Raw genomic sequence first — 27,295 nt, forward strand, 5'->3', positions numbered from 1 at the left:
ATTGGGTACTGGATATACCAAATCAAGCTGCTATTGGATGCTTAAGCCGTCAAACATCGGGAGGGCTCGGCACTGACTGCCACTGAGGGCCGTCTTCCGCCATTTTGGTTCTAATTCTCGTTCAAAAATACTCAGTACGCGGAGCCGCAATGGCCGTCGTTTCTGCACTACATAATCGCGCACCGTGAATGGTTGCTTTCTGACCAACTTGTTACCTATTGGCTGCTTTGCCCACGAGCTAAAGTGACAACGCCCGCTTGTGACAGAAGACACGCCCCTCTGCCATGCTGTTTCGCGGTGTATGGCAACGATTGGCTCCCGTGGTGTTGTTTGTCTTATTTTTCGATCAGAGATTGGTCAGATTCACATGCTCTCTTACTATTGGTCTCTTGGTTCTCCTATCACAGAGTGTCTATCCGCGCAGGCGTACTGTCGACTGCTTTCAGAAACCTGACTTCAAAATGAGACTGATGGCCACTATAAACCAGGACTGGAAGTACAATTACATGGAACTGGAACATGGGTTTATTTGCTTAAAAACATCCTTCATCTTGAACTAAATTTAATCCTGGAATGGTAGACCAACTCATAGCGTACACTTACTGAGAACACCAAACTGGATTAAATTTTGCTGACAAGAATATATATCCAAGTACTACCTGAGTGAATGATAAATTAGACTTACAGGGCCTGTTGCCCTGACTTTGTAATACCGTGATAACATTTATTAATGTTAAACATCACAGTGTGAAGACACTAACAATTACCTATTAGAAACTGTTCCTGCAAATCAAGGCAGATGCAGTTGACTTTGATATACATAATATACATTTTCATATCAAGGACTGTAAGCACATTTTTTAAAGCCTTTATTTCAAAAGAAAAAACACCATCCACATCAACAACATAAAGCTCCATGCAGTGTGCCCACACAGGGTCTTCTGTTAATACTCAGCTGTGCTTTACTGCAAACATTATTTACATTTATGTGTTTACTGGTAAAAAGGTATATGCAGAACTGTTGCATCACACAAAACAAGTTAGAGATAACAGGAAAAAGCACAATATAATCCACTGTGAAGGGAGGACAGAGGTAAGCTTCTTGAGTATCACAATGAGACTCTGATACTTTCAAGCAATGAAGTCCAGTGGTCGGTTGAATCCACCTTTTCTGTTCATGTACTGCCTAAAAAAAATAAATTAATAAATATATAAGAAAACATTGCATCACTGTTACCCTCGCAACACTTGCAGATTACATCATCGTGCACCAATAGGAGAGCTGGGATCTCTGCATAGAAACACCTGCAGAGGTGATTGGCTCGCTACAATAACAGTGGTTTATGCCGAGTGCTCACTGTGAGGGGCCTGAAAAGTTGATGCTATAACCCAGAAACCTGAGCAACAACTGGGCTTCAGACAATAACATCAAAAAGATAACTCGATAAATAAAACAGGGACTTATTAAACCTTTTCAAAAACTGTCTGGCTGCGTGCAGCACTGTCATAAAGCTGCACGACTCACAAACAGCTCTGTACTGTTAGAAACTGCCCCCCCCCCCCAATAGTTGACATACCTGTATTTCCGCTTCATGGTCACGTTGACAGCATATGCGTTTACTGAGCCATCGGTTTTCCTACCCTGTTTGAAAACAATGTTACTGCATCTCACATGTCGCAAATAAAACATCAGAAACATCACAGTTGAAATTATAAAGTGACATTAATTAGGAAATGTTGTCTGCTTGACTTACAGTGTGCATTTTATTCATAAAACTAATCTGTTAGGACACTTTAGAAGCTGTCCAAGCCTTTGAAAACCTTTCAAAATTAACTACAAACACTAAACAGAAAAGCATGGATACATTTTTTATTTACTTGTTGGTACATAAAACCATGACAGGAACTTTTTAAAGACATTATAAAAACAATAAGAATGTTCTGAATGTCCATTATGCATTTTATAATAGTGAGTTGTTTTGATCAACTGACATAAGAGCGCCAAGACACTTATTCAAACTTTTCTACAAACAGACTCATCAGCCCTCACTGGCCAACTCAATATTCCCCTTGATTTCATAAGCCTGCAGCTGCTTTCTGTGAAGGAGTTGCAAACAAACAGCACAAATGTGAGAAAAAAGTGTGATTTCAGCCCCAGAGATATGGCTCATTGTCCAATAGAAGCTGTTCTTAAGTTAGATTTTTACAGTTTTCTGTGTTTTTAGGGTCAGGTGATCAGTCTAAAATATTGAAAAAGAGAAATCACAGTCACCATTGCTTCAAAACAAATAGAATGAACCAGAAATCAGTGAGGTATCGGTTCGATGAGGAACAATCTTTCATCGAGGAACAACAACTACATTGCACAGAGGCCATCAGCTGCATCAACTGTGCTGTTCACATGGTGTTCATATCACAATGGATTCATTGGTGCATCGAGCAAATTCATAGAAATAAATGCACGTGTACCTCTCTTCAATTTAATTGGAGAATGCAAGGAACTTAATCTGAAATAAACTGCACCTCCTTGTGGCTGCAAAACGTAGGGCAGTCCTCTGTATTCTCACCTTGCTGGTATCGAAGGAGCCAAATCCCATCGTTTTCATCATCTCAATTTCCTCCTCTGTTTTGCCCTGCATGTCCTCCGCTGTTAAAAAATGATAGCATTGAATTTTGACAAAAAACATAAATGTTGCACCTGAAAATGCCATAAACACTGAAAGCTGAATTCCCTACTTAATTTATATGAATATATAATGTCAACATTATTCATTATACCTGATATCTGAATGGGCTTTGCTGCCTTATCCTTTGACTCTTTGCGTTCGTCGTCACGTCTGTCTTTTTGTCTCCCAGGAGAGAGGGAGGAGGAGCGATGACGTCTAGCAGGAGACCTGCAGAGGGAACACACAGATGGCTGCAGGACGGGTTATCACAACTACAGAGGGCAGAAATGCTGAGTAACGTTGTTCATGGTTTGTTTAAATCTATTTAGGTTGCAGATAAATGTGCTTGTCGAGATAAAAAAACATAAATGTAAAGTCCACCATTTGCTTCTGTAGGGGGACGCCTCGAAATTTGTAATGGAGGCAAAAAACACTACCTGACAAGGTTTGTAAATAATCTTTCTACACAAACAACACACCTGCATCTGTTACTCTCAAAGTAAAAAAGTAACATTGCTGATTTATGTCATAAACCTGAGAAGACAACCAGATACAGCAGCAAAGAGAAAAACTAATCAGGACTTCGAAACTCACCTCGAACGTCTCCTGTGAGGAGACCGCGAGCGACTTCTGCGCCTGTCTCTGTCCCGATCACGAGAACGAGAGCGATCCCTCTCCCTTCGCCTTCGCTCACGCTCCCGTGATGTTGAGCGGGAACGTCTTCTCTCTGCAGAGTGGAAATGAGATTGTGACGTTAGCTGTAAAGTGAGAAAATTTAAACAGGGCATATTTGCATCCACACACCATAACATTCTTCTTTACATAGAGGATTTAATTTTCTGCAACATGTTTCCAATATGCTATACATGTAAAGTCTTATTTTAGTGTTGTATGCGCAGTTTTATTTTCTTTTTAGGATACACAGAATTCAAATTTATGCCACAAGGCACTGGGATGAATGCCGGGTGACCTACTCTGGAAAATGAATAAACATGCTCGGAAACTGCCAACATATTGTTCAAGTATATACTTCTTATTGTTGATATAGTTAGAGATACTGCAGCAGTGTCAGTATTGTTTTCCTTTAGCCTTTAACTTTTGATCACTTCAGGAAAAACCCATGGTCCACAACATATCCAAGAACACATTAGTATACAGCTGATGTTCTCTGATCTCAGCTAATGTTCCTTCAAAAGCCTTTGTAATCTGGTTGGTAATGCAATCACTGCTTCATGAGGTAAAGTTTTAACCAGTATCCTGTAAAACACGTGTGGGTTGAGAACATTGTGACAATATTTCCCTGTTGATGCTGAACACTGAGTAGCAAACTCTGTCATATCATATTCAATGTCAGAATAATCAGCAGATTGAACCCAAAACCACCACCATCACCACCACCAGTCTTTGAAGCCAGACAACACTGAGATAAGAGGATAATAATCAGTAGTCACTGCCTAAAATTGGGGCACACAAATAAGGTTAATTGAAACATTGAAACAGTGTGATATTATGTGATATATGTGATATATGACCACATATACTGGCCTACACAGAGTCTTGGTACAATAGCGGTGGGAAAACAGGTTAAGCTCTTCAGACCTTAATTCTGCTGCTAATTCCACACATATATTTAGTGACATACTCAAAAAAGCTAAAAACACAAGTTATGAAACCAAACATATTGCATTTAATAATGATAATGGATTGTCTTTCCGATTTGATGGTGGCTTAAACTGATAATATGGAGACATACTGGCCTGCCTTTATTCGTTCCCATTGATAAGGCATGGTAAGCAACATATCTTTCAGTTATGCGGAAAACGCCACAGAGCAGCTTTAGTTTGGACCACATGTTGTTTAAGACGGGCAACTAAGTACAAACAGTAACGCCAACTCGACAGATAGTAGCTTAGGTTTTCGCAATTATGTGTAAAAAATAGCAATAAGCCGAAACAGCATCTTATTTTTCCAATATTTTCTCTTGTACCATTGTTATTTAGGAAAAGGCCAAAGTGAGTTTTGCACAGACCCAGAATATTCTGCTTTAACATACTCACACACCTACAAAGCCCACTTATTAAACCGTGTTACCGCTGTCTAACATTAATATAACGTTAGCTATAATTGTGCTAAATAACTATGCTAACGTTACTTAAATAACTACATAGAGGGGGATGCATAGTTAGCTAACTTATAGAAAAGCAGCATTAATGTTAAACATGAGACACGTATTAATGTGTAAAATTAGTGTTAATAGAAGGAAAATAAGTTAATGAACAGCTTATCATATGCGCATTCGCTTTCTTCCAAAAAGAGAGAACAACTGTAAACCCAAATAATCATTCGTTGTGTTCGGTTAGCTAAATTAGCCACTTCTAGCTTCTTACCTCGTCTTTGGGGAGTACGACTCCTGCTCCTGCCCATTTCCCTAACAGATCAAATCTTACCTTCGTAGATAAACGTACTACTAAATAGAAAAAATGTACTTGCAGATATTAACAATCTGTTAGTTGATTTAATTCCGTTAACGTTAATGGCTGCTACTCAGAGGATCTTCTGTTGTCTCTTGTGGTTGGTAGGCGAGCTTCCGATGACCTTTCTCAATAAGCGCGCCCCCTACCGAGCTGGAGGCGAGCCTGTCTTTTTATAGCTGCTGTTCAGATGGCACACAGAGCGGATACATAGAGCTCATTATTACACATAAAACTTATTATTATCATCCATTATTTGCTCATAATGGACATTACTTAGACTATTGTTAGTACTTAGTACTAAACTATTTTAACAAATACTGTGTATTAGTTTTTAGCTAATAGTGGTATTAGCACACAGTAAGATAAATATTCTCATAAACTAAATGGAGTATAATGTCCAACACCTACAGTGTAAATCTGGCTTTTGCAATCATGCTTTTGCAGCATTCTGCTCACTCTTTAAGTAGCAAGTTGTAAATACAGGAGGGAAAAAAACAAAAGAAGAAATGCAAGATAATCAAGCAGAGAAAGAGAAGACATTGCTGGTTTTAAATCAAACTTGATCTTTAATGATTGATACATGGTAACCTTGAAATACTCACTTATACGTTCTAATATAAAATAAATTAAAACCATGAGCAAACATCACACATCAGCATTTTGATAACAGCTACTGGTTTAAACAGAAAATAATTACAACTGTTAAGAGGTATTCTGCACACGTACATTTAAAAGAAAATGAGAAAAGTGGAATGTTTAGTACCTTCAGTATCTTCTGTTACTGGGTTTCAAACTGCATTGACAAGCAACAATTTCTTTATGCTTTATCCTTTTTTTTTGTAATAGTGGAACTAATAGCGGCTTATGTTTTGTTGCGAGCCATTATATTTTCCCCCTGCTCTCTTTCTCCATGTTTGTCCCTGCTGAAATAACGTCAATAGGCTTTTACACAAAACCAGCATTCAGAAAAGCGCAGTCAGTAGCTATCAGTATATTCCTACACATACTGCACCTGTGCTCACATAGTATACCTGCAACATTTATCTGATAATTAGAATCAAATCATGACTAGAAGGTGCCTATGATGATGAACAAATGCAACATACTAGAATGTCAATATACATATGTCAAGTGCCTATAGGAGGGTAAGGGATGCATAATCCATGGGGACTTAAATTTCCACCGTGTCTTGCAAAGGTGGGGATTAAAATAAACAAAAAAAAAACCAAATTCTGAGCGGTGAGTGCACAGGATCACAGTACTAATCCCAGTTTGAAAACAAACATGTCTGCATGTCTATACAGTGAAGTTAAGTAATGGTTTGGTAGCACAGCAGGTGAAAAATAAGATGTGAGTAATACACGGACTGTGTGTCAGTGTGTATGTGTGTGTGTGTGTGTGTGTGTGTGTGTGTGTGTGTGCGTTTGTGTGTGTGTGCGTGCGTGTGTGAGACAAGCGATGGTGTGTCAAAAAGTTTGGCTGTATGTGACCTGGGTCAAATAGTATGTGAAAATAATCATCAGTGTTTTTAACCTGCTGAAGATGAATAACCACACAGATCAACTCAGTGAGGAGCAGTTTACAGTAGAGCATTTGAAAGTCAGTTTAGTACACTGTGTCTGTGAACGACATCTTGACTGTTTGAATAGATCTGATGTGGTTAAGTCCATCTGCTACTCATAACGCCACACACTAAGAAGTATTTCACAGTAGTATTTCACCGAGGTCTGGTGTGTCTGGACGCCTCAGGTCTCTGCTTTCTCCTTCTGCTTCTTGCTCTTTTTCAGGAACGACGGCGGCTTGAACTTCTTTTTCTTCTTGGACGGGGACTTGGAGGGTGAGCCCTCAGGGGTGCCACCTTGTGGTTTGGCGGGTGGAGCAGCAGGGGTGGAGGAGGTGTCATTGGTTGATAGAGCCTTCATGCCTTTCTCCAGTTCTTCTGTCGTCTGCTTCTCCTCCTCGCCTCCGTTCTGTATGGCCGGAGAGTCGGTCTTTGCCTCTTCTGCTCAGAAAAAAAATAAATAAACGAAAAGACTTTTTAGCTGTCGGACAGAAAGCCTTGAGTGTGGCGGAGCTGCAGAGCTACATGCAAGACATGTCGCTGCAGATGAACATGCTAGCTTAATGAGAAGTGGACTGTCATACGGTTTCTCTGTACTTACTAGTGAGACAAGACCAAAGCACCAGAAGTGTGCCCTATGAATGAGCAAGGAGTAACACAGAAAAGGACAGAGAGACAGACACAGAGGGAGAGAGCACAACACACACAGTAGGTACACAGACACAAAGATTTCACTACAAAGGGCTGAAATGTAAATCAAACAGTAACAACCCAATATAACAGACATTTTGACTCACACAGGTGTAACTAAAATACGAGAGCCCAGGTGAGGCAAAGCTACACCACAAAGAGCCTTTATTATTAGTTACACCTATTTTATGTTTAAGATTTTTGATGAGATAGATCTATTGCACATGCCAAGAAAAGCTGACAACCCATGTTACTCCACTTCATATCTCACTAAGACTTTCCACACAACTCGCTCTCAACAGTTTTCACACAGGCATTTTTTTTACCTGTAGAAAATGGTTTGTGTGAAAACATTTGACAGTGAGGGGTGTGGGTTATCCAGAGAAACCGGGACACAGACGTTGCTGAGAGCTACGATCACCACATATAAAATACCATTCACTTCTGTTGTGTTGGGTGGAGGCAGAAATCTCAGACATGCGGTGTATACCTCCAAAACAGGGCACATAAAACCAGAACATGTTGCGATAGATGACACGACCAGATACTACTGAGAGTGTTTTTGTCTTTTGTCTTGTCCAATAATCTGAATTTTGTACCAGGTTTTAGGGTTAGGGTTATGGGAATATATTTGATCAGTTTCCTACACAATGCTCAGGTTATGTTGTGTCTATGGTCTAAGTATTGTAATGTATGTAGAAATATATTCAGATCTGTTTCTTGTGCTGCTGTAACATGAATTTCCTCTCTGACAATGAACTAAGTCTCATCTCATCTCATGGAGAATTGAGCCGAGTTTAAACGGTACTGCATGTGCCTCATGTGGAGTTTGCAGTTGTAGTGTGTCTACGTTGTCTATCTTTAGAGAATTTTGTTATGTCATTATTAGTCTTCTTTATCCTCTATGTGGGGCTCAGGGATTTTCAGGGCTATATAAGTGTGACTGTAAGGTCTTATGTTTATGCTTTTATTGTGAATATTACATTCGGCGATTGGTTGCTTATTGTGCAGGAAAGAAATCACTTTCTCTGTCTCTCTCTGTGCTTTTGTCACTGGTTGGTGGGACTCCAAGTCTCGTATCTCCATCCAACAAACATTAGTCAGCGACATCTGAGTCGAAGTCTGATGACAGTTATCATTTGATCACTGTCAGTCACATCTGATCAAAACACACCTACACAGTCCTAATGGAGCTGATTCACTGGATTGTTCTGAGCGTTGAACTCTTCATTAACAATAACTAAACAGTTATCATCATCATAATACTTCACATAATAACTATGCATATTTCAATTTTTAATCTACAACCTTTGAACAATCCGTGTGAACAGAAGCACTATCTACTGCACATGAGGAGGAGTAACATGGTCGTCAGTGAGTATTTGATGCATGAGAGGCAGAAGCGGCACTAAGAGACTGGGAGCAGGCCGCTGGTCACAGAGCCAGGATGCAAGGCAAGCAGGGCAGACGCTCGGTGCTCTGCCAAGCCTCACCTGAGAGAGGAGGGGGGCTCGGTGGAGGGCCCTTTATGGGGGAGGTAGCAGGGGAAGACTCCTTGTCATTTGCCACCTCCTCCTCCCCTACTCGCGCAAACACACAGACACACACAGTGAGGAACAGTGAGGGCAGTGCAGGAAGTTAAGATTTGTGAGGCAAAGAGAGGTGGACACAGTTTACACATCAGTCACAAGTGAAGGTGCCGTGTGAAGCATCTTAACTTAAAAAATGATTAAAGAATTTAAAACACTTATTCATGACTATAAACAAAACAACTGATGTTCAGATTTTTTGTGTCCATCAGCAAAAAACAAAAATCTGTTGAATTGCTTAGCAACACAACACACAGGAGGGACAGAGGAGGAGAAACAGGACTAAAGGTTTCACCTTTTCCTACAATAACAGATAATGGAAAAGTGAAAACTAAACAGTAATTTTAATTTGAAATTGATATATTGGTATTTAATGATGTAACACACAGCACCCTCAAGATGGTTAGAAGAAAGTACACAACGCTTTACTGGTGAAAGTGACGGTTCACATATTACATTGTCTTTATGTCTAGACTATATACAGTATATAGCCAGATGTATGTGGACACGCCTGACCGACAAAAGACAGAAGAGTCAAACATATAAACAAATACATTAACAAATAATACTTTTGGTTAAAAAGTTAAAATGAGGTGTAAATAGAAACATTAAGCTTCATGGTTTTTCCTTAAACTCCAGGCAACACTTTTTTATTTTTCCTTTATTTCAAATCACTTGAGAAAATATAGAATGTATGGATGAGAGGTTCAACCATCACATATGGGTATCATGTTAAACTGTCCACATACATCTTGGCCATATAGTGTTTAGGACTATATGGCTATATACTAAAACTATTAATAAGACAACTTGAGAATAAATAGATACGTACCGTATACAAGCGTTATTATAGTATAGAGTATAAAGTTATAGATATAGAGTTATTAGCATTTGAGTGTGTGAGTTGAGCTGAAGTAACTGTACCATCGGTCCCTCCATCCTGTTTCCTCTGCACCTCTTTGCGGTACTCCTCCAGCTCCTGGTCCGTCAGCTGGTTGAAGGGGTTGGGGGGTTCTGGTTCCAGTGGGATTTTGGGTGGGCTGACTGGAGACTAAGAGACAAGAAGAGACACAAAATCACAGCTTTGAACTCAGAGAACAAAAGAGACAGATGTCTGGAGAGCACAGAGGCTGCACTTTACCGGAGGACTCTCCTCCGTAATGACGCTGGCCAGGACTTGAGACTGTGGTCCCGCCGTCTTCATGTCCTGACGATTCTGCTGTCGGATCTGAGGAGACAACATCCACTGTAAACAGCTTTTGACTCATATGACAAGAGTGAAGAAGGCGAGAAGATGAGGAAAGGCAAGGAGGAGTTACCTTGTTTCGTGTCTCAATCACCTCCTGAGGGTTGGTGAAAAGAGGCACAAACTGGTTTGGGTTCTCCATCTTGATGGACGTGCTGCCGGCTTGTGTCACCTCTTCTGTCTTCAACCACTGAGGAAGAGAAAACCAACATCAAAACAACAACTCACAATCCACTTTTAAAAGAAAAAAATAGTAGAAGTCAATGATTCAGTGTGGCTGTATTATTAAGTCAGACAAGGGGCAGGAAAAATGTCGCTTTCTACATTAAAATTTTCCTTTAAAAAGTATGTTTTTAAGAAGGAGATTTATTACTATTGAGTTTATGTTTTTGCCAGCAGAGGGCAGACTCTGCACTGCAGCAGTCCTCCTGAGCAAGTGGGCTTTCCCCTGCAATGCAGAGGAGAGGAGAGAGAGGAGGGTGGGAGGGACAGAGGAGGAGGAGGAGGAGGGAGAGGCAAGCTCCTCCCAGTGATGTCAGTCAGTCAGACTCATACTGCTCCTCTCCCTGAAGGACTCATCACCGCCGGTCTGATCACTCTGTCCTCTGAAGTACAGACATAAAAACAAACGCTCCACAGTCTTAATCAACCCTCCTATGAACCACAGGTTGATTCTGGATACAGAAATATCCTCGGTGGAGTGCAAATCAAATATCATCAGTGTCTTTTCAAATCATCAGAGAGATGGTGAGTTAATAACTCTGTTACTGTGTCTGTCTCCACACCTCAGTGAGCTTCAAGCCCTTTCTTCCTTTCCTGCTCACAGCTCACATTAATCTCACTCCAGGATCTGATCCTTCTGCTCTCCAGCTCCTCTTTAACTTCTTTTATAACTACATACAGTCTACGTAGCCTCACTATCTGATCGGGAGTCATCACACAACTTCTAAGGTCACAGTTTGCAACTTTATTTTAGACGGTTCCTGTCCTGCTACAGTGAGATCTGTTCAGTAAATCAGTGAAGCCTCACAGTGGTGCGCTGGTGTCCAGGGCTGGCCTGCTCCTGGCTGACTTTTTGGTAGGTGTTGGGGGTGTTGAGCCATCTGGTCCTCTCCTGCTGCTGGCGCTGGGCAAAGGGGTGCTGTCTCAGAGCCGGGTGGACTCCGTCGTCGTCAAACTGGTGGAAGGCCGTGGCGGTCGCAGGCACCTCCACCTCCCTCCGCATCCGCGACCGCTCCAGCAGCACAGGGAAACGGTACGTGTAGCCGGTACGGTAGCCCTGAGAAACGACAGACGGAGGAAGCTTTAGGGTGTGATGACAACATCACCTCACCCTCTGAAGGACAGAGAGACAGAGCTTTTCTCCCGGTCCACACCTCAGCCACTACTGCACCCTCTCAACAGGGAACTACAGCATTTGATGTATTGTCCCTCAAACAAGCTGTGTCATTGCTCTAATCTCAGTGACTGTGTAGGCTACGGCAGTGAAAGCAGTATTTTTTTTACCGTGGTCAGCTTCCACCATCAGCCCCTGGATATTGTGCAACTAAAGTTTCTGTGGTTTGCACTTTTGTGTCATAGAACAGCTGCAACAAAGATGTATTTGCTGTTGAGTCACTGCTGATGTAATCTGAACATTTGATGATGCTGCTGCTTTACAACAAAAGCTTTCCATCTGCAAACCACAGGAAAGCTTTTATGCTTTTATTGTGAAGAAGCTACAGGAAATGGGGCAGTATTTCTCACAGCTCTTATGCTGCACTCACATTATAAATGGTTTACGTCTGGTAGCAAGCGTTTAGCTGATCAGACAGCTCACGGTGGTTGTAGGGTTACAAAGTTGGTTGTGTCTTGTTCTCAGGCACTTTCATATTAAATTCATAGTAAATTCCATATGACATGTGTGTAGTATTAGCACCTCACTGATAATGGTCAATACACACATGGGAGCGGGTTAGGGTTGAGCTGCAGCTGACAGACTCTATAGTTTTTGTGAATCAAGGTGAGTAAGACCTTTTATCGTGCCATTCTTTTAATTCCAGCAAAGCTTTACTAAACACCTTCATCCTCACTGTGAACATGTGTCTGTCTGTTGCCTACCAGATTGTCCAGAGTTCTCATGAGGGCTTCAAACTCATGCTCCCCAACGCGGCTCTTGTGCAGGGGCCCAAAGGTGGAGCCAGCCCAGCCCACGGTGCCGGCCGGGTTCGGTTTATGGTTGGTCCGGTCCAGTAAAATCAGGTTCTGTTCGCCACCAGCACTACACAAAGCTGTCACCTGAAAAAACAAACAAACAGTGATTTAGAACAAGTTGCAGCATGGTGCATTGCACAAAAGCATCTGAGCCACATTTACTGTGAGTTGGGAAAATACAACACATCAGGCTCTGTAGATCTGAAGAACTGACGACTGCACAGTCACATTTGTGCTGCTGGTCCTGTAGGATCACTGCAGTGTCTCTTTTGGCAGGCGACGCTCCTGTAGTGTATTGTAATGCAGAGCAGAGCTGCCGGCTGAATTACAGAGGAAGGGCACCAAGAGAAGCGCGACTGCCCAGGTGGAGCACTGCATCTACATCATGGACACGTGCCAGCTCACTCTCCCACTCACACACACCTACACACATGCAGTGGCAGCACTTTGTCTCTAGTATGTCAGCTGTTAGTCAGTACAGTGCGCGCGTGTGTGTGTGTGTGTGTGTGTGTGTGTGTGTGTGTGTGTGTGTGTGTGTGTGTGTGGCTGCTGTATACAACCTGGATCTGGCAGGCAGTCTGGATGTGGAAGATGGTGTAGAAGGCCTCCTCCACAGACTCCCCAAGAGCCACGATGCCGTGATTTCTCAGCACCAGAACCTGGGACACACATGAAATCCACATTAACACCGAAATAAAAGCAACTCACGAGTAATGAATCCAGTGTGAGGTAACACCACCTTATGTCTTCTCTCTGTTCACTCTTAAAGCTCAGTCAGTCCATGCCGGAGGCGCAGGAGCAGTATCATATTAATGGTTCTGCTTCCTGTGGTCTGCTCACCTTACAGGTGGGTCCCAAGCTCTTCTGCAGCTCCACTCTGTCCTCCTCCTCCTCCATGACTCCGTTGTAGTCATAGTAGGCCACGTCACCGACCAGCAGAGCCTCATGGGAGAGCGGCAGGAGGCCGCACTTCATAGCTGAAACCTAGAGATCGTTCGCTGTCAGTCGCGGCAGCAGAGATCATGAAACAGGCTCAAATTCTCATGCGCTTTACAAGCAAATCCATGCTGGACAATCAGGTGTAATGTTATCAGACTCAAACAGAACAAGACGACCTTGGAGTTGCTAATGTCTGTAATCAACAATGATCTAAAATGTGTAACGGAAATGATTCTTCGTGTATGAATGACAGGCACTCAGCCGTGTCTCCCCATGTGAATCTGGAAGTGACCAGCAGAGGTCTAATGTGTCTCCTCTAAACACGACAGGACAGAGCTGTGAGCTGATGCCAGCCTCTCCGCTGGCATCAGCCCAGGCTGACTCACTGCAGCTGTGGCCGGCGTGTGGAGGTGAAGTAGACAGCGAACATCTGGCCGGGCCGAGTAGATGGCTGAGTGCAGGCTGAACTTCTCTGGGTCCACGCCCAGGTTGGTGCTGCCCTTCTCCACCACCTCACCCAGGATGTTTACCTTTACCTGTGAAGGCACACAGCCCCATCAGCATGTGTCTCTCAGAGAAGTCAGATCATAATCAATTCTCTAACATGCAGACACCAGTAATATTCTTCATAAATTCAACTTAAAAACTCATGTGGACAGAAGCAGGTTTTGGTTGTGCACGTTTTCTTGGACTTCATGCATCAATTAAAACTTAGGGAGGAAGATTCTCTCAAAGAGTATGTAGACCACGGACCAGTGAAACCATTAAAACCAAGAAAATACTACTAATGAAAACTACAGCTAAAATGACTAGTCAAATAATTGTTCAGGAACCATTTGATAATTGTATAAGTCGATTAAGAATAAAAATATCAAATATTCTATAATATTAGCTTTTTGTTTTTGTCTTTGTAAATATCTTTTGGTCTGTTGTCCAAAACTGGAGCTGAAAAATCACATTGCGATTATTTTGGCAGATGTTGCGATATGAGTCACGATTTCAGTTAGGATGGTCATTCTTCGATTAATTGTTTAGCCCTAGTGAAAAAAAACTATTTCAAAATAAAATTGTGGGATTAAGAAATTGGGACAGGCATCGCTCACTACATTCTGAAATTTTAAAGACTAAATATTAAAATCACTTCATCAAAAAATACAAAATACTATAATAGAGTTAGACGATTCTAGTATTTCTGATTAATAATAAAATTCTATAAAAGTTTGCATCATATCAATAACTTGTCCACAAACAGTCAAAAGTACCCGGTCACATGTGTGAAACCTTCATCCTGACCGGTCTGACTCACCAGACTGGATCCGGTCACCTCACTGTAGGCCAGGCCGTCTGGAAGCACCAGGAAGTGTTCCTGTTCTTTACTGACGCGCAGCTGTCAGCCAGGAAAAAGAACATAAACGTTAGAAATATTATTGTTATTGTGTGAAAACCCTTCTGGTGTTTTTCCATTTGCACAGCACAAAAAGATGAAGACAGAGCACAGACAAACAGATTTCTATCATCTGATCACAGATAACAGGTTTCTTCCTGAGCTTGTTACTGCAGCACCTTCCTCTGCATCCACTCTTCTAACTTCATATGACCTGTCTCCTTTATTTAAGCCGGAGTTAATGCAACGCCTTTTCTCTTTACATATTGGAAATTGACCCTTGCAGTGCCTTAATACTTCTGTCAACCCCAGCAGTAACACAGAGGACCAGTCTTTCTCTTCCACTCTCTATGGAGCCAATCAGCTGTTTCACTCAAAAGCCAGTTAAATCATACTTCAGTACCTGCTACTTATGTCTTATGTCTGTTCAGTAAATGTGTCGAGGGAAAAAAACATAATGCTGGGAAAAGAGAGTAAAACTAACAGTGAGACAGGTGCGGCTGATCTGGGCCCAGCCGTAGAGGTCGAACAGGCGATGGGTGCTGGCCAGCTTGCAGCGCATTAACCTCTCCCCCTTCACCATGGTGCCAGGCTCCCACCCATGCAGGTCGTTGATGGGTGTCACCATCATCATGTCTGTGTGTGGGGGGGAGAAAGAGAGGAAAGCAGAGAGGGAGAGAGAGCAGAGTGAAGATGATGATCTGCAGAGGTTAGTACGAGAGTGATTCTTTTCCATGTAAATATTTCAACATAAGGAAAATGGCATTGATGGATAACCTCTGGTTCATGTCATTTCTTTCAGATTTTGAGAACGTGTTCTTTTGTGCAATGGAAAGCACACTGTATTTGACATTTGAACGTGTGTCTTTAGTGCATGTATGAGTATGAGTATCCATGACATAGATAACATGGATATTTGTGCTCTGAATGCTTCTCCCTGTCTAAACAGAGCAACTTACACATTTACCATCAATATTACTACATGGATATAAGTGACTTTATATAACCCACTGCACAGTCTTATCAGTAAACACCTGTGTTTATGTACAGGGTTGTTAACCCCAATTAAACAATTACAAATAGACCAATAGCACAAATATATTTTCTCTTTGTGGCCAATTTAATTATTTGTGTTTGTCATCCACACAGTCACAAACACACGGACAAACTCAGTCCTAATGTGCACACCGGTGGTTGTATTCATCATGTTGACATCAGACGTTTTAACTTGTCATAGCAGGAGAAGCTCAAGTGGAACTAATAACATTAATAATGACTCTCTTCCATTTAGGATAGAAACACGACAAACACGTCAGGTCGCCAGGGGACACCAACACCACCCACACCGGGCCGCCTGTGGGCTGATCAATCACACCGTCAACCCAACTGCATTTCTGCTGCTGCCTCCTCTGTTGTTGCTCTTTAGTTCCACAGGTAAAGTAAATCAGTGTTTGAATGTGTTTGAAAAATGACATTTATTTACAATCGTATGTCTGATTTTCTTTTGATATTGATATTGGATTCATTTATTTAAACTCGTCCTGTCCACTACCTGCGCCGAGGGGTTCACTACTTCTAAAAAAAAATGTTTCTAGCTTTAGTGAACAATACCACGTCCTGCTCTATAAATCAAATACACCCATTAATCAATGTGATGAGTTACACCTGTGTCGGGCAAGTATAAAGCATGATTTTATGATCAGCGGATACAACATCCAGTCTAATGATGAAATTAATACCCAGAGATTGAGAGCTGACAGCAAAACACTTGGGGTTAAAAATAAAACAGTATCGATTAACAGTACTAAATCTGCTAGTAACAGCTGCTCTGTAGCTTACAGTGAAATAGAACAAGCCAGCTAACAGTAGGTGAGCTAATAATGACCTCAAAACATAAAAGCACCAAACACTCCTGCCAGTTAACCTGCTCGTGTCATTTTAAGTTGTCGACAAAAGTTACAGCTAAAAATCTAGTGACCTCTTCTGTCCATGGCAAACAATGTTTATGCATGTGAGGCTAACAAGGTGAAACACAGCAGAGTTATCAAACAACAAAGAAGCCGTCGAGCTGACAGTGGAACATACGCCTGGGCTGTAGTGAAGTTACCAGGCAAACACCCACTGAGCTAGCAAATGGCTTTACTGGTTGGTTGTTTGAAAATGATTCATTAGAATTAAATAATTGCTACTAGCTTAAGAATCCAGAATCTGTCAGTGAATTATTGATGGTTGAGTTGCATTGTGGGTAATGTAGGCACCAGGTTTTGACTAGGTAGAAAAAAAAAAGGACAATATCTTTGGCTCTGCTGCATCAGATTTGATCATTGAAAAAAAAAAACTGTCCATCATGAGTCTGATGATGGAGTTCGCCTTTAAAGGTTTGATCAGAGGTTTTGTTCACGTACTGGAGGGGGAGACTGGCAGAGCAGCTGGAGAGCCGTGTGTAGCCATGAAATCAGCGAGCTGTCTCAGAGCCCAGAGGTTGGATGAGCTGCCACCCTTCTTCATCTGTTCCTGGATCATCACATCCAACTCCTCCCTGAATGACTACACACACACACACACACACACACACACACACACACACACACACACACACACACACAAACACATATGTTAATGTATACATGTATACATACATACATGCATTGACCAAATAATGTAAATAATTTCAGTTTCATAATAATGCTGAATTAAATGCAGAGTATGTAACTTATGCGGCAAGAGGTCTCTCAATCAAGACAATAACAAAAGACAGCATTGGGTGACGTCGTCAAATAGCATGGGATCATGGGAGTTGTTATCTTTCAGGAGGTTTTTACCAGGAGCCGAATTATTATTATTATTATAGATCTCCTCCTCTCCAAATCAAACAGTCCCACTTGTTATAACCGTTAAAAGCACTGAATAAAGCAGTTTCACATTAAAAATCATTGATTACCCAATAGTCGCATTCACACTAGAAATATGGAGGGTTGTAATAAGAAAATACAAACTTAAGAGGAATATATGCACACTGAGGTGGTTCACATACGATCCAAAATTCATACCAGGGACGCACGATCCAGTATTCAAAGAATGGACACAAAAAGGAATGACAGCAATGTGTACGGTTTCAGAAGGTGGGGAATTTCTAAGCTTCCAAGAGCTAAAGACAAAGTACGGCCTCGAAGACTTCTATAGATACATGCAGTTAAGAGATTATTTCACAAAAGAGATAAGGCCAGTTGCAACTATAAACAAGGTGATTGGAGTCATTATGGATTCATACAAACAGAAGGGGTCTCGGCCCATCTCTGCTTTTTACCGAGCTATGGGAGAGAGCAGAGGGGACTCAACCCTCTATATAAAAGCAAAATGGGAAGCAGAACTAAAGATCCAAATACAAGAGGATGAATGGTACCACATGTGCGAGACACAATGTACATCTACAAATTCATTAATATGGAGGGAGTTCTGCTGGAAAAATCTAACTCGATATTTTATAACACCAAAAATAAAATCTAGGCAACTCGCCACACAACAAAACTGCTGGAGACTGTGCGGGAATGTGGAGGCAGACCATGCACACATCTTCTGGAACTGTACAAAAATGAAGATATACTGGCAAAATGTAAATTTAGTAGTAAAAAATGTTCTGGGATATGAAATCCCAAATACTTGCCCAGTGATGTATCTTGGGAATATTGGAAAGGTTGTAACGAGAGAAGATCTGTACTTGACTAAAGTGTTACTCGCAGCAAGTAAAAAAGCAGTCACAAGAAACTGGCTCAATGTAAATGCCCCGAAACAGGAACAGTGGTTGGAAATTGTCCAGGAAATCTATGTTATGGAAGAATTGACATATCTTTTAAGGATCAAAGAGAATGTATTTGAAAAGAACTGGGAAAAATGGAATACTTACATGAGACGTGACACCAACTGAACAAATGCCGAATGGAACAGTGGACTGAATAGAGGATCATCTCCAGACAGTTTGTTAATGTTACTATTATTGTTATTCTAATCTGTAACTTGTTTGCTGTATTGTTTTGTCTATTTACATGTGAAAACTTAATAAAAATTTAAGTTATAAAAAAAAAAAATCATTGATTCAATGACGCTGTTCGGCAGACACAGGACATCTCGGAGCGGCTGGGAGCTGAGCTGTCTGACATTTTCTCAGCTTTCTACTCCGATAACTTCAGATCCAGACGGCCCATGACTAAAATCCTTCATCTGGTTCAAATATATATTTGAAAACGACCAAGGTGTAAAACGTGTATCTTAAAAATTTAGCTTAAAGCTGGATTAAAGTAAATTTTGAGTTTCACCTACAACACTGACACGTGTGCATAGAGCATATGACGTCATTGACAGACGACCGAATGAAACTGAGCATTACCATGATTAAAATCACACATTTCTCTACATTTGACTTCTGCTGGAAAAATTTGGGATAATATAATTACACAACTCAACAAAAATATATATAAAATAGGTCTAGTGATTTTTAGACATTTAATTTGGAAAGGTTACATTATAACTTTAAAGCCCTTGTGTGTAGGATTTGAACCTTTCTGGTCAAACCCTGGATTGTCTCAGTTTTGTCAAACAAAAAAATGAATCTGAATAATTTGAAAAATGCTATAATCATAAAAACTCACGAGGGCTTTGAAGACAAGCACTGAATAACTAAACACTCATGAATACTACACTACAGAGGTGAGGGTGAGTAAACATATTTAATGAGCCAGTCTCCCTCCATCAGTCCCTCTCCACTGCACATGGAGTCATGGAGCTTCACTGTTAATCACCCATATGCAGAAACACATAGTCATGCACTGAGAATGGAGTCCAGCGCTGACTGCAGCCCGGGCTGTCAAGCAGCATTTGAGAACAGATTTACTCTAATGTGAGGAGATAATCACATCTGGGGGAGAGGAGACAGGGAGACAGAGACAGGAGAAGGAGAAAGACAACAGATCATACAAAGACGGACGAACAGTCGTCTCACCGGACTCTGAAGGAGGCTGGAGATGCGTTTCTTATGCTGTGGTCCGGAGCCAGGTGTGGAGTGCTGAGGAGACTGGAGGCTCTCAGTGACTCCATCGCTGGGGCTGCGCTGCACCGGGGTGCCCTTGGGGGTGGGGGACGTGCTCATCTTCTACTGTTTTATAGTGGGTGTCTTACAACCAGGTGTGGGTGGAGAGACCTGCAAAAAGACAGTATCAGTAACATTATAAATGCTGCTTAAACAGCTCCTACATCGAGCGGTAAACACTCTGATGGGATAGTTTTGGAAAACACCCTTTTCACTTTCTTTGCAAGAGTTAGATGAGAAGATCAATACCACTCTCTAATCTGTCCATTAAATATGAAGCTAGAGCCAGGAAATGGTCAGTTTAGCTCAGAGGAAAGACTGAAAACAAAGGGAAACAGCTGGTCCAGATGTGTCCAGAGGTGACAAAACCTACCTACCAGCATCTGTAAAGCTCAATAAACAGGTTTCAAGTTTCAATTTGTTTAATTTACACAGAAACTGAGGAGTGAAAATGAGCTTTTACAGGTTTATATGCTATTGGTCGTATGACTATTTCTTGGTCAGGATCAGTAACTTCCTGAAGTCTCCACCTGTCAAACGGTTGATTTTTGTTAGCTTTGCACAGAGCCAGGCTAGCTGTTTACTGCTAAGCTAACCAGCTGTTGGCTGTAGCTTCATGTTTGTCATACATACAGTATGTGCTAGTGATATCAAGCTTCTCATCTGACTCCCCAACTGATGTTGACTCTTAAAATGCTGCTTTGTTTACTCTGACTATTCTGGTGTTTGGGTCTTCTTGCAGAACTCGAAGCTACTTTTCATGACACCCACTGTGCAGCAGCATGTGACGACAGAAGCTCCACTTCACCAGATGACATCCTTTGGGCAACAATGGCAGACAGGTGAACTGAAGCCAGCATTTAGCCAGAGTTTGGATTCAAGTCATTAAATGCAATCAACATCCCATTTCAAACCTGTGAGTCTGAAAACACAGTAAATCAGCTTGACAACAGTCTGGAGGTCGGCTCGAAGGAACATCACACTATATCATAAGTCAGAAACATTTTATAAATCATAACCCCCCCCCCCCCCACACACACACACACACACACACACACACACACACACACACACACACACACACACAAATGGAACAATTCACGGCAACTGAACCGGCTCTTCCTTATTTCAGGAGCTTCGAACAGGATGAATCAAAGGTTCCCAAAGATGATAGCGATGATCTGAACACAGCACACAACAAGCTGCGCTGGGTGGATCGGCACACAGGTTTTTTTTTTTTCTCCGTTATTGTGGCCAAAAGAATTTACCATAACAATATTATCGCAACATCTATAGAAAATTTTAGATAACTAAATAATGCTCTCTGTCAAATTCATCATTAAATTTGTTTATTGTGTTTTGTCCAGATGAACTGATAAAGGAGCCACAATGTCCATCATCTGCCATCATGGTATTATCATGCATGTGTTATTAATACCATATCAATATTTAATGTTCTAAATATCATGCTTATCGTCAATACAGGTATATAGTGACACCTCTAGTTCATACCCATGTGAAATTAACCCGAATTAGGTAAATGTACAGTACAATAGTGAAGAGGCATTCATAATTTAAAGGTTAAAGACAGAAAATAAAATTAGGTTTTATGAACACAACTGTTTTAATTACACCAGCTATATACTTTTAAAGCAGCAACACAATCCTCTCCATGTGATGCAACGTTACCACCATGGCTCATCCTAACAAATGGAAGTAAATGTGTGAATAAGAGAAGAGGAGGGAGGAGATTTTCTAATCTTCCTGAGTTTATGATGTTAAGTTCCTGCCTGAGGATACGCGGTGCTCATCAGCACAAAGGGAGTTAAAAACTCTGAAGAGATCCAACAAAGATCAGCTAATATTAAATAAAAATCAATATCATTATGTACAATTCAACCTCCAAGCCAATTTGTTTTGTATCTGAACATGTAAACTGAGTATACTGTTGGCGAGTACAAAAATGAACAGTATACTGGACATTAAGCCATAACTCCCTTGCATTCTCAAATGGCAGCGTTAAGATGAAAGACCTACCCTCACATTAATGATCCTGGATTCCTCGGGGGTCTGGCCAGTGGAGATGCAGAGCTATAGAAACGCAGCATTAGCAGTAAAAGCTCACATGCAGACAGCAGCGCCAGAACCACTGACAGGAAGTTAGCTAGTGATACGACTCGGTAATTGGAGAAAGAGTAAAGAGTTACTGTAAGGATCTTCAGAAAGAAGCTGGCCACTCCCCAAATGAAACATACTCAACTCACTCACTCACACACACTCACACACACACACACACACACACACACACACACACACACACACACTGTGCTGCAGGGAGCAGATAAGGTCCCAAATACACCACACCCTCCCTCCTGTGCCACATCTGACTAACTGACTCAGTTACTTACTTACTTGATTTGTTGCATCGCTGTAACATATTTACTTGTACATCCCTGATCACATGCACTATCGGCCTCATCCCTCAAGCCTCTAACATAAGGGACAGGCTGTTTTAAAGATGCTCACTCCAAAGGCAGATGAGGAAGTTGCATTAGACCCATGTTCATTACTCAGTCTCATTGCATTGCACATGAGAAACGGACAGATGACTAAACCTTTAATGGTGTTTCTGGATAAACTGTGCATCTGTTCTTTAACATCAGGCTTCCTCGGCTCAAATGCACTGAAACATCACATCAGTCATCCAAAAACATCAGCAAAGGATTAACCAAGGCCCCTAAACATACACTGACAGATCAGTATTATGTTGTTTACAAGCCAAACTGCTCTCAGATAAAAACTGAATGTATAATAGATGGTGTTTCCTTTTTAATTTTTTTGTTTCTCATATATATATATATCTTTGTAATTAACATTTAAATGCACACAGATGGATGTATTTAACACGTCACTAATTAAAGCAGCAGTCGGTCTATGAAAGCCAGAATGTGAAGCGGCACCTCTCTTTCTCTCTCTCACAATAGAGGATGTTTCACAGTGTATATGACTCTCTCTCTGGGGGTAGAGGGAGCACAGCTGCTGACAGGCAGCAGACAGAAAGCCTCTCTCTCCAGGGAGGGTCCTAATGACTAAGGGGAGACATGGAGATCTGGCGGCTGGCCCGCCATCGCTGCTTCCTCTTATCCTGTGATGGCTGACAGAGCTGATTTCCTGCCACTCTTTCATATCCTAGAGGTCGCTTCTTATTTTCAAATAAAAACCATAAAATGGCAATTATGTAAATTGTTTAATGCTTTAAAAAGCTTTTTATACGTCCATCTGTAACCTAATTATGACTCCCTCACCTGGACTCATGGATCAGGACATTTCATACTGGCATGGTGGACATGTAGATTTGCTATAAGACACATCCGGCTTCACTCTGAGATCTTTAGCCCAAACTTCAAAACTAAAACCAAACTAAACCACCAATTTCCTATGAAATAGAACTTGGTGAACATTATATTCACATTTATAGTGACCTCAGAAAGTATTCAGACCCGTTAACGTTGCCATTATTGTCTATCTACACTCGCTGTCTCATAATGACAGAGTGAAAACATGTTTTAAGAAGAAAAATAAAAGCAAAACTGAAATCTCTCTGTTGGAAAAGTATTGGGACCTTTAGTTCAGTACTTTGTAGAAGCCTCTTTGGCAGCAGTTACAGCCTTAAGTCTTCTCGGGTGAGTCTCTACAAACCTTGCACACCTGGATTTTGGGCCATTCCAGGACAGTCAGAGACTTGTCCTGAAGCCACTCCAGCTTGGCTGCTTCAGGTCATTGCTGTGCTGAAAGGTAAACTGAAAGTCTCACGTCATGTGGACTCTGGTCTTCTTTAAGGACCTCTCTGCATTTGCCTGCATTCATCCTTCCCTCAATTCTGACCAATCTCCCTGTCCGTGCAGCTGAGATCACCCCCATGACATGAAGCCACCAGGCATGGTGTTCGCCATTCATCGTGTCTGGAGTTCTGCTCAGAGGGTTCAGTTTTTGTCTCATCAGACCAGAGAATCTTCTTCCTCATGCTCTCAGAGTCTTCTAAATCTCACTTGGCAAACTGTAAACAGGCTATCACGCCTTTCAGTCAAAGTAGTGTAGCCACTCTACTATACAGGCCTGACTGATGGAGTGCTGCTGAGATGGTCGTCCTTCCTGCAGGATCTCCCATCTCTGTGACTGTGACTGTTGGGTTCTTGATCAGTGACTCTGTTTGGCTGTGCAGCCAACTCCAGGAACTGTCCTGATGGTTTTCAAACTTCTTTCATTTCACAATCATTACTGTGCTCCTGGGAACACTCAGAGCTTTAGAAAAGGTTTTATACCCTCGCCCTGATCTATGCCTCCCCACGATTTCTCAGAGGTCTGCAGAGAGTTTCTTGGATTTCATGGCTTGTTTTTTCCTGACCTGCAGTGTGAATTGTAGGACCGTAGGTGTGTGCCTCTTTAAACTCTGTCCAATGAATTCAGTTTTCAGGTGGACTCTAGTTCTAGACACATCTCAAAGATAATTACAGCAAACACTAAAAGAGCCACAGCCAAGGGTCTGAATACTTTTGTAATATATATATATATATATATATATATATATATATATATATATATAGATATATAAATATATATTTTTTGAATGTCTAAAACCTTTCTGAAAATCTGTTTTCATTTTGTCATTATGACTAATGGGCAAAAAACAGCAATTTTTTTTATTAAACCTGTGACAGGGTCTGAATACTTTCTGAAGCCACTGTATGTTTGTATCGACTCTGCTGTAAATCTACCCACTTGCAGTGGTTTAGTCTCTTGTCTGAGCATCGACATCCAGCAGCAGGGAGGCAGGTAGGGGTATAATTACCTAAGTAGCTCCGGATTGATTTTCTTTGGTTCGGCTTTCATTAGACTTATGTCATTATGGCTGTTAGGTGGATCCCACCCATTATGGAACTAGTTTTTAACAAATCAGTAACTTTCCAAACTAGTTTTTAAAAATAAGATAAAGCTAAAGAACTGTTATCTTATTACATCGTATTACAAACATTAAAATTTCCAACCTCATTCTATGATTTTATGAGCTGAAATAAACATGTTTTTAATTTTTAAACTTTTACTAAATACTTGTTCAGATGCTGCTCTAATTGGCTATCCAAACTGATTACTTCTCAGTTAGTATAACTGAAACCCAACTGCATTTTTATTGGATATAATTTATTTTCTCACACAGCTTTCAGCTTTATATACCTGCCCAACACAAGACTAAGGTAAACCTACACTAAACTAAAACTATTACAACACCATTATTTACAGTAACATAAAAGGCAGACATCTCTGCTGTATTCAACCTGAAATAAATGCACTCATTAAGTCAAAACATTTGATAGAGTGTCTTTCAGAAATGCAGGATACACAAGATGAAAATGCATTAATGAATGTTTAATGAAGAAGTATAATAAATGGGGTCGACAGTGCAGCAGGACATTCCTGACTCTACAGTCTCTAATGGATAATTTGGCCTCCACTTTGGCAAACCACATTGAATATAATAAACAGTATGACAATATACAAATGAAAATGCAGAATTAAAGAATTGGGGAGAGATGGAGTCCACTGTAGTCAAAGGAATATTAAAGTAACGTTGTTTACATTAACTACAGAGTAATATTGTTTGATTATTCCTCATGTGACAGAAACTGCAAAACAGTAATGAAAGAACTTCAACAAACTGTGAATATATTCAGCTCATAAGCTGTATGTTGTTTTTTCGGTCATGGTTACATATTTACTAATCATTATCAATTGTTTACTCCCTCTATATCTCATGTTTGGTTTCCAATAGCTACAAATTACTACAAGTTCAGGTGTTTTTGACTAAATAAAACAACAAAATCCTGTAAGACTTGGGCAATTTTTACATGCACAGTTTCTATAACTAGATCAATAACAAAAGTCTTGATTTTTGTAAGATAGCCTATTATATGAGAATGTATAGTGGGCTCTTAATTTCTAATAACATCGACTTTAACATCAACTTCTTCGACATCACTGTGGCTGCGATCCATCTCAGGTTCAATGTCAGCCATTGTGCTTCGGGATTTATAAAATAAAAAAATAAAAAAATATGTGTACCTCATACACAGCCTACTGAGTCACATGGGGGAGGACGAGGAGAAAAGGCCTATTGATCAGTAAGTCATGTGAGTGCAGCACACAACACTGAATCTACAGCCTCATATTTCAACCTGAATACACAGTATCGTTTTATGGGTTTTTTTTTTAAGCATCCTCAGTTCCTCCACCCGCTAGCGGCCCGCGCTCTGCATGGCTGCCTAGCAACACTCGCACGCGCTGCAGCATCAGCACCAGCAGAGCGGAGGATCAGCTAATGGCCACCCGCAAAATGCAGAGGCCAGCGGCGACGGCACAACACTGCACGCCTCTCCTCGGCGAATTCACAACCATCCACCACGTTTTCCAATCATCCAAAGAGCTCATCATGTCCAACATACTAACAACAGCCTTCAGTGTCTGCAGCACAAACAGCCCGTTTGATCGTGAAACAACAAAAAGCATCACGGGCTCGTTTATGAGCGACATGAGACTCTGCATGGCTACGGCACCAGAACACTTGCAGAGTCACCCTGTAAGCAGACGACACAAATGAGACCCTGAACACACCAGGCCTTCACCGCACAACACAAGACGAAGCAGTATGGACTCAAATCTGTGCGTGAAATAACTGTGCGTTTACTTTCATATTCTATACAGGCATATAATAGAGTCCATCCGTAGAGAGCGTGCAGGCTGCACCATGAGCAGGAACAACACGGTAAACAGCGGGCAGTAAGGACAGCATCGTGTCAGAATGAGACTTCATCAGTGAAATGCGCACACACCGCTCATGCACGCGGCAGGGAGGACCCTGTCCTACGCCCAGTCATTTAACCATGATCGCCGTGTTCGACACAACTAAACAAATATAAGCAGAAGGCTGCTCACCTCAGTGCATCCTCGGGACCGGGTCTTCAGTGTGGGTGCGGCACACCCACAGCCCACAGCCGTCCTCAGAACGAGCAGATGTGCTTGATCACAGATCAGTATTGGGTTGCGACACCAGGGCTCCTTTGTCAGACTATTTCAGGGCCTCAGCTGATTCCAAGTCAATGGACCCTGATGTTTTTCATCGCACAGTGCGCCTGGACCAGCCCACTGCCACGCCTATCCTCCGTCTGACACCCAAGGGTTCCCAGTGGGAACCAATGTCAGCGACGCACTTGGTTATTGTATTTGTAAAGCCTACGTACAGCTCTGGGGGGTTTCTAGTGCTGTCTCCTAAAACGTTGTGTAGTTGGCAAGGCCCAGTTCAAGTGGGACAAAACACATCTCGTTAAAAAGGCGCCACCATCTGTTATAACGGAGGAGGGCCTGTACACCGGAGTATGGTGGTTTAAAACATGTTAGGTGGTTGTTACGTTACAATTT

At 41.5% G+C, this 27,295-nt stretch overlaps 2 protein-coding genes across 5 annotated transcripts; both read right to left on the reverse strand.

Annotated features, from left to right (window-relative positions):
- Nucleotides 1-852: 852 nt before the first annotated feature.
- On the reverse strand, nucleotides 853-5,256 carry snrnp27 (small nuclear ribonucleoprotein 27 (U4/U6.U5)). Its single transcript, XM_056376595.1, has 6 exons — nucleotides 5,054-5,256; nucleotides 3,261-3,393; nucleotides 2,779-2,894; nucleotides 2,568-2,647; nucleotides 1,578-1,642; nucleotides 853-1,186 (listed from the first exon to the last, which is right to left on the reverse strand). The coding sequence occupies exons 1-6, from the start codon at nucleotides 5,088-5,090 to the stop codon at nucleotides 1,132-1,134; spliced, it is 486 nt and encodes a 161-aa protein (XP_056232570.1). The 5' UTR covers nucleotides 5,091-5,256; the 3' UTR covers nucleotides 853-1,131.
- Nucleotides 5,257-5,683: 427 nt separating this feature from the next.
- Nucleotides 5,684-27,208, reverse strand: add2 (adducin 2 (beta)). 4 transcript variants are annotated; one of them, XM_056376591.1, is made up of 15 exons: nucleotides 26,813-27,200; nucleotides 19,739-19,936; nucleotides 17,148-17,289; nucleotides 15,227-15,378; nucleotides 14,665-14,745; nucleotides 13,745-13,894; nucleotides 13,260-13,403; nucleotides 12,980-13,078; nucleotides 12,327-12,503; nucleotides 11,257-11,505; nucleotides 10,300-10,416; nucleotides 10,122-10,208; nucleotides 9,905-10,031; nucleotides 8,885-8,971; nucleotides 5,684-7,142 (listed from the first exon to the last, which is right to left on the reverse strand). In XM_056376591.1, exons 2-15 carry the CDS (start codon nucleotides 19,883-19,885, stop codon nucleotides 6,886-6,888), a joined length of 2,016 nt encoding a protein of 671 aa, XP_056232566.1. In that variant the 5' UTR covers nucleotides 19,886-19,936; nucleotides 26,813-27,200; the 3' UTR covers nucleotides 5,684-6,885. The 4 variants fall into 4 exon arrangements, with proteins under 4 accessions (XP_056232566.1, XP_056232567.1, XP_056232568.1 ...); XM_056376592.1 differs by lacking the exon at nucleotides 26,813-27,200 and adding an exon at nucleotides 21,863-21,978; XM_056376594.1 differs by lacking the exon at nucleotides 8,885-8,971 and adding an exon at nucleotides 7,303-7,336 and having other exon boundaries at nucleotides 7,005-7,142; nucleotides 26,813-27,208.
- Between the last annotated feature and the right edge of the window lie 87 nt (nucleotides 27,209-27,295).

The sequence above is a fragment of the Seriola aureovittata genome, chromosome 5, assembly GCF_021018895.1.
Source record: "Seriola aureovittata isolate HTS-2021-v1 ecotype China chromosome 5, ASM2101889v1, whole genome shotgun sequence".
Classification (NCBI taxonomy): domain Eukaryota; kingdom Metazoa; phylum Chordata; class Actinopteri; order Carangiformes; family Carangidae; genus Seriola; species Seriola aureovittata.

Bases quoted from the DNA above. Each gene is read 5' to 3' on its own strand.
- snrnp27 (XM_056376595.1), bottom strand. From the start codon at position 5,090: ATGGGCAGGAGCAGGAGTCGTACTCCCCAAAGACGAG. The intron at 3,394-5,053 runs GTAAGAAGCTAG...TCCACTCTGCAG, and splicing joins TCGTACTCCCCAAAGACGAG to AGAGAAGACGTTCCCGCTCA. The intron at 1,643-2,567 runs GTGAGAATACAG...GTTTTCAAACAG, and splicing joins GCTCCTTCGATACCAGCAAG to GGTAGGAAAACCGATGGCTC.
- add2 (XM_056376591.1), bottom strand. From the start codon at position 19,885: ATGAGCACGTCCCCCACCCCCAAGGGCACCCCGGTGCAGCGCAGCCCC. The intron at 15,379-17,147 runs GTACGTGAACAA...CCCCACACACAG, and splicing joins TCTGCCAGTCTCCCCCTCCA to ACATGATGATGGTGACACCC. The intron at 13,079-13,259 runs GTGAGCAGACCA...TGTGTGTCCCAG, and splicing joins GCTTGGGACCCACCTGTAAG to GTTCTGGTGCTGAGAAATCA.